This window comes from Pundamilia nyererei, unplaced genomic scaffold, assembly GCF_000239375.1.
Source record: "Pundamilia nyererei isolate P.nyererei 1_Seehausen unplaced genomic scaffold, PunNye1.0 scaffold00091, whole genome shotgun sequence".
In the NCBI taxonomy this organism is placed as follows: domain Eukaryota; kingdom Metazoa; phylum Chordata; class Actinopteri; order Cichliformes; family Cichlidae; genus Pundamilia; species Pundamilia nyererei.
In genome coordinates, this window is record NW_005187492.1 from 1,959,274 (window position 1) to 1,966,508 (window position 7,235).

Sequence of the window (7,235 nt, forward strand, 5' to 3'; positions counted from 1 at the left end):
GAATATCGTTGCACCCCTAATATTTACCTTCATACCTGTCCTCCTACACTGTGTTGTTTGCAGTTTCAGTTTTTTTGTCATTTCTTGGCCCTTGTTTTGTCAGAGTACATTTACTGTGCTATCTTCACGTTAGCTCGTTCACTCACAGTATTGTTGTGTTTCCTCATTTCCGTGAGAGTTGTTTGTTTCCCAAACACAAGTCACTGTTATTAGAATCTGTGTCTGATTTTGAGTTGACACCCTCCCATTGATTGTCTGATTATCCTCATCTGTCTCTCATCACCCAGCTATGTCCATCCCCCTGATTAGCTCTCTCATGTCTCCCCTCAGTCTTGAGCATCTGTGTGCTTTCCCAGTGTGGTGCTTGTTTGTTTACCTGGAGTTGTAGACTTTTTTAAACTTTGTGTTAAATATACAACATTCACCCAGTAACACAGTTCTTTTCCTATGCCTAGCACTTTATATCTCCTTGCCCAAGGATACGTTGGCATGCCGACTGGAGCAGCCGGGTATGAACCACTAACCCTTTAGTAGATAACAAATTAGTATATAACCTGCTCTACCTGCAGCTAGAGCTACTCCACAGACTTTTGCACCATTACGACTTCTGTTTCCAGCCCAATAAAATGTTGTTTTTTTTACTTCATGACTGAGCATTAGGCCTTGGAAATATCCAATATCTACCCATACTGTACAGGAGTAGGACTTCATATAAATTCTCCTCAGTACACCAAAGGATTTTCTGTCAGTGACCTGGTGCTAATCACAAGAGGCCAAGATCTAAACAGTAATCAGACAGTTGGCTTAAATGTATTATTTGAGGGGCATAAATTTTGTTTAAATGAAAATTTCCAAAGCTGTACATCAATATCACACAAAAATCCATACACCTTGTGTTTTATAGTGGTAGTGCTCTATTTTCACTTTAATAATTTGGAAGAAAAAAAAATCCTTCCTGTACTTCCTGTCACTACTTTATAACTCATACAGACACAGTTGTATTTAAACTGAGGACATCACATTGATTCAAGTTTCACTGCAGTACTCCTGCTGTAAACCCAATCAAACCTAATCATTTTCTAAGCTTAAACATCACTGTAAAATGTTATGGGGGGGATCTTGTGAAGCTTTACCCCCACTGTCCCCATAACAAAAGTGTTCAAAGTAAGCACACACAAATGCAGACACACTCAACATCCTGCTTTCATTAATGAGACCTGCCCTAAGCCTCTCAGAGGAACCTTCCTCTCTTTCAGTCTATCGAACAATTGCACAGCCCTATCTTTCTTTCACAGCACAATGAGCAAAGAGAGGCAGAAAAGGAGGGGGCGGCACTGACTCTGGCGTCATTTTCTGAAACATGCGCATTCACCAAACCACCAAAGATGCGTGCTGAGGAAGAAGAGGGTCATAAAAATCTGCTAGAGTTGCCAGGAAAAATGGAGATGGAAGGGGACATACATTTTCCAGCTTTTCTTACCCCCTGCTTATATGCATGTCTTTGTGTGCCTAAGTTAAAGCAATAAGAGCAAACAGAGGTTTGATTAAATTACCAGTATTTACATAGAAGGAATTTTAAATAAGTGTGAAGAATGAGTGGTAAAAGAAAGGATGAACAGAGGACTTTGCAAGTGAGGGAGGATGATCCTTAGAAAGTCGTTGTCACAAAAAGACATGAAAAGAGACTTTCAACCCACTCAGCCATTGCAGCGCTCTCAGCCTCCATACTGAACATCTGATTAACAAATACATTTATGGTGAACTAAATTATACTGCCGTCAACCTTTTACATTAAAACGCCATTAGCTGTGCCATTAATACTGATAAGGATTATTATAATTCCTTTTGCATTTGCTGTTTGGATGATCATATTTCCCATTGGGCTGTTGCTGGAAATCAATAACAAGAGGGCCCATTCTCTGTATATTAGCAGCATTCATCATAATAAAAGCTCTACTGTTGGCAGATGTAGATGTCAAAGTCATACCCACAGGAGCCTGATTTGATTGGCTCTCCATGCCTTTATAACAACTAATTACCATATTACAGAGCAGGAAATGGGTAATGTGAGCGCCCCTGTAACTTCTGTGCGCCTGCACCTGTCTATGGTTTTTGATTTAACACACATCGCAATTTGAGAGCTTCCAAGTCTGATCAACAGAACAAGGATGCAGACCTATAATTAAAACCCAATGTAGCTGCAAGCCGTCTGTGTCTGTCTGTGTGCTTTTTACACTTCATCACCTTTATCAGCACTTCTGGCTCTAAGAGGTGTCAAGCATCTCCATTTGTGACCAGCTGGATGCAATTACATTTTTTTTAAATAAAAGGAAAAAAAGACCTCAGGGGTTCAAGCATGTGTCAGATATTTCCTTTACATAGGTCTCATTGAAGAATCAGCCATGAGTCCATGTTTAAACAACAAATGATTCAAGGATCTAATGACTGCTTCAATGACTGCTCCAGGAGTAGATACAGTAGTTTAGCTAATTAGATTCATTTCAAACAAAGAATAACCCTACATGGTTCTGTGTTAAGCATTCCCCATTGACACTCGGAGGTTTCTGTTACATAACTGAACCCTCCTTACAGGAAATGAAAAAAATAACCAAATTTCTCACTAATTACTTGGATAGCAATAAGTGCTCAGAGAAATCTGCTCACTATTCAAAAAATGCTTCAGCATGCAGTAGAGTGATATGGGAAACATTATTCTTATATGTAACATATAGTAACTAAAGTGCTAAAAATGTGCTTATTTGTGGTGTTTCTGTCATGGTCCTGAGTCAGTGACCCAGTGTTTTGGATTTTGCATTGTTCGTTTTTAATTCTTAGTCTTTGTTTTCATCTTGCTTCATGTATATTAGGATTTGATTTCTGTTTGGTATTTCTATCTCTTAGGTTTTGGTCCCTGTGCTCCTCATGTCTCTGGTCCCTGTACTCAGTGCTCCCTCTGTTTAGTGTCTGGTCGGTGTCTCTGTACCTGCCCCGGTCCCGCCTTTCCTGTCTAGTTGTCCCTCTCCTTATGTTCCTGATGTGTCAGTATCGTGAGTCTGTGTCTGTAAGTTCTGTCTGTGTGTTTCCTGTTTTACTTTAAAGGTCCGTGTCTCAGGTTAGTGTATTCTGTCTTGCTTCCCTTGTCTCGTCTTGGCCAATTAGATTCAGGTGTGTCTCCCTCCTGTGCGCCACTTCCTTGTTACTGAGTGTGTGTATTTAGTGTCCATGTCTGCTCCTACTTGCCGTCACGTCGTACCCTCACCAAGCGGTGTGTCCTGTCTCCCTTGCCGGTTTAGCTTATGTTTGTGTCTCTCAGTTTAGTTCAGTTTGTGTCCAGCAATAAAGCTGTTAAAGCTCACATCTGCCCTTTTGGAGTCTGCATTTGGGTCCTCCATCCCTGCCTGCGTGCATACAGCCATGACAGTTTCTAATAGCTTATTCCTGTTTTTAATGAAATACAACAATGCTGAAGTCTTTGTTTATTTATTTTTTGTTGCCTGACATGCAGCTTCTCACAGGAAAGGACCCACAGAGAGGACAACTGCATTGAAGTTCCAGCCTTCAATCAACAGGCTGTAGCCAAAAGAAGCAAAGGTAATTGGAGAGTATGTATGCTGGGTGAGTAATGAGCTAACTGTACAGTGGTGCAGCAGAACAATCTTCAAAAACATAAAGCAATTTTTTAAAAAGGAATCTCAAAATTAAAACAGGAAATAACAGAAACAGAAACCCAAAACTATGACAGGCAGGGCAGCCAATTTTTGACTGCCATCTCATATGTGCAACAAGACTCGTGTGAGTCACACTTACTGATTTTTATTTTAGTGTAATGCCGAGCATTTCATCAAATATTTGTCAAAAATCATAAACAAACATGTACATCATCTCTGTTTGTGCACAAAATTGTTTTTTGTTCACTTGTGTCCCCAGCTTTTCTAAAGGGGAAACAAGTGTGACACAGAAACTGATAAAATTACATGCATGTCTGGTTCTAAATAAACTGTTTCTGCTCTTTTCTTTCTTAGTAGTATACCACTTTAGGGTTTCTAATAAAAAAGGATAGTTGAAAGCAAAATGGAAATTAATTTTCCCCATAACTGAGTAGACACGACTGACAAATCTGCTCTTAGTTCAACATATTTCTAAAGCTTGCACTTCAATAGCAGGGTATACAATTTTCTAAAGCCTCACACCAACCCACAAAGCCTTATCTTCATATCTCTTCCCGTAGGCTGTTAAAACAAGCAATCAGTCCTTGTCCTACTTTCTCTCAGTAATGTAGGTGGATGGAGAGAAAGGGGAACCAGACGATGCATCATAACTGCTGTTAAGAGAGAAGCTTTATGTCCCAAGAGTGGGCTAAAACATGCACCAAATAAATCAGGGACTCATTATGGAGTCCCTACAACCAAGAATCCCAGAGAGATTACAGCAGTGCTGTGCCAGATCCAACAGCTGACTACCTCACATACTGTGACTGATCCTCAGAGAGAAGTGTCAAGCCAATGGTACTCCACCACAAGAAGATAAAGTATAATTACTTGAACCACAGGCTTTAGGGGGCAATTTCGGTTCTGCCTCTATAGGACAAAAACACACAGATGGGATCAAGGCTCTCTGTGTCCTGTATAAATGTAAATGGGAGAACTCACACTGCTAAGTCACTGAGTCTCTCTGTAGTCAGTCTACCCCTGTAATCCAGTCAGAGTAACAGAATTCAAACCAGATTTCATGAAATTAGAAATGAGAAAATAGATTAAGCAATGAAATATTCAGGAGCAGCAGTCCTCCCATATCAGCAAATTGATTTCCAGGCTTAAATCACTCGGCCTACCTATGAGCACCGAACGTCCATCTCCAAGAGGGTAGCGTTGGTAGCGTGGCACAGCAAATGGTGGCAACTTGTGGAAGAGAGGCTGCAGTAGCGGCTCGAGTCTAGAAGCCGAAGGATCCGAGGGGTAAAACAGGTTGAAAATCTGAGAGCAGGCTGGATGAAGCTGGCTCACTGAGGGTCAGAAAACACAAATGACAAGCATGACCATAAGAAAGGATTTCAACCTGAGTCACGCAAGCCCTTTGGATAAGTGGAGTGATAAAAGCAAAGTGAAAATCAGTTTACCCTAACCCAGTGTAAACTGTTACAACGTTTTCATAGAAAAACAACATATTGATTGTATTAAATTTAAAACTACAGTACTTAAATACATGTTTTGCATCATTTCTCCTTCTTACCCTGAACAGCGGGCAGCACAGTGCGTCTCATGGCCAACACTAGGCCCAGCGGGCAGCCCAGCAGGAAGCAGTCCGATACCTCAAAGTCAAATCTGCCTGGGTTCAACACCAGACTAGTACTACTGCCGCCACGCACCTCCGTTCCCTCCTTCATCAAACTGGAAGTTTAAAAAAAAACAGACATAATATACATCATTCATACAGGCAACTCACATTTAACATAATTCAGTACAAGACAAAAATATAATTAGAGTTCTGACATCTAGGATCTGAATACGCAGAAACTGGGGAGCGATGAGTAAACATCCCCCCGGCGCTTAATGCTAAATGCTCGGTTGGTGGAAGGGGTTGAAACAGCAAACAGTGAAGGAGCAGCACTGACATCTCAGAGGGGGAGTTGGGAAATTTATAGCTTGAATGGGCCGCCAAATTGGGAGCGAGCGTTTGTTATACCACTCGAAAACAGAAAGACATGTTACATGTGAATGATGTAGTGCGGCCCAATTTGTCTGCCTGATTTAGCTCCATCAACACCACCAAGCTTTTTTCCCCTACTAACTGGTTCCATGGTCTAAGAGTCCAAAGGTGTACAGTGTATGCCCTTCTCTCACCTGTAGTTTTTCCATTTCCCTCTCTTTCCTCTATCTTTCTGCACATACCTCCATTTATAGGTGTTTGTTTCTGATCTCTGGCTACTTGCCTGAATAATCAAACATGCTCAGTGCTTATTCTCATACAGAGAATAAATAAGAAAAATGTCATTCAAAGTTTCCCTTTAAAGTACACACTTGTATTTTATATAGAGGACTTATAAGACTCATGTATTTTATATTTCTATGCTTATTTCTCATAAAACATATTGTTCACTGTATCCACACATATCCAGGACACTTTTACGAGTGCTTACAAGCCTTTAATCCCTTTAAAAATTGCAAAAAAAACCCTATATTTACTATGACATGTTTCTATTTTTTTGGGGTTTGTGTGTAGGGGGGTTTCTTGCCCTTCCTCAGATGCAGGGCAGATGGTCCCCCTTTCCAAAGCCTGAGGCTCCTTCCTATTAAAAGAGAGTTTACTGCCTACTGTCAGCAAATGTCCCGCTCAAAGGCAATTGTCGTATCTAAATTAATATAAGGTCTCCGCCTCAATACGTAAAGTGCCCTGAGATGACTTTTCCTGTTATTTGGTTCCAAAATAAATTGAGCTAAATTGAATCACCATGCTATCTTCACGCTCACATGCACTAATTCACAAGCTCTTCTTTGGCAAAAAATGTTACTGAATTAAGATAGTGCTCATGATTCACAGTAGCTAAATGGAAAATGTTATTAAATGGACAAAAATACACAGTCCATCACTGGTGTGTACATAACATTCAAACGAACACTTCACCCTCTTAACACAGATTAAGGTACATTCATCACTTTTAACATCTCTGCTTTCCATGAAAAATATGAGCAAGTAGGAAATTAATACAAAAAGATCATTTTAATACAGATTTCTGGCGTGTGTGTGCAGGATTTAGCTAACATGATGACAAAAGCTGGCAGTGTAGCAGGGTTATATGTGCAATAAGACAACATTTTAAATGAAAGTAGAGGTAATCCAAAATCTCTTATGGTGAACAGTTGAATGTTGGAGCAGTTGACTTGTGATCCTTTTTCTTTGTCCACATTCAAATGTAGGCTTGCATGTTTTAACATTCTGGGGTTGTTGCAAGCCCTGGGCCTAAATGACTCAGCCAGAGCAGCTTTTCACCCGGTCTTCACAGTCTGTATCACACTGACAGTTGTTTGAACAGCCGAGTTGGTCTCAGACAGAACCCACTGCTGCTGAATGACGAGATCCATTTGCTTACCAGCAAGCCAACATTTCCCATCAAGTCCTACACAAAGAGGACGGATTAGCCAACAGTCTCCAGCCATCCTTAAAAGCCAAATCAATAGTGCTTTGATTGCTTTCTGATTCTATTTTTAGCTTTTGTCTTCACACACACACACACACAC

At 40.5% G+C, this 7,235-nt stretch overlaps 1 protein-coding gene across 2 annotated transcripts in view; it reads right to left on the reverse strand.

The window, feature by feature from the left end:
• Positions 1 to 7,235, reverse strand: part of pitpnm3 (PITPNM family member 3) — a 102,303-nt gene that overhangs the window by 23,603 nt on the left and 71,465 nt on the right. For both annotated transcript variants that reach the window (XM_013912486.1, XM_013912487.1), the window contains exons 9-10: positions 5,230 to 5,387; positions 4,832 to 5,002 (exon numbers count right to left, since the gene is read on the reverse strand). In XM_013912486.1, the coding sequence (XP_013767940.1) occupies positions 4,832 to 5,002; positions 5,230 to 5,387 (329 nt within the window). The remainder of the gene's footprint in view (positions 1 to 4,831; positions 5,003 to 5,229; positions 5,388 to 7,235) is intronic.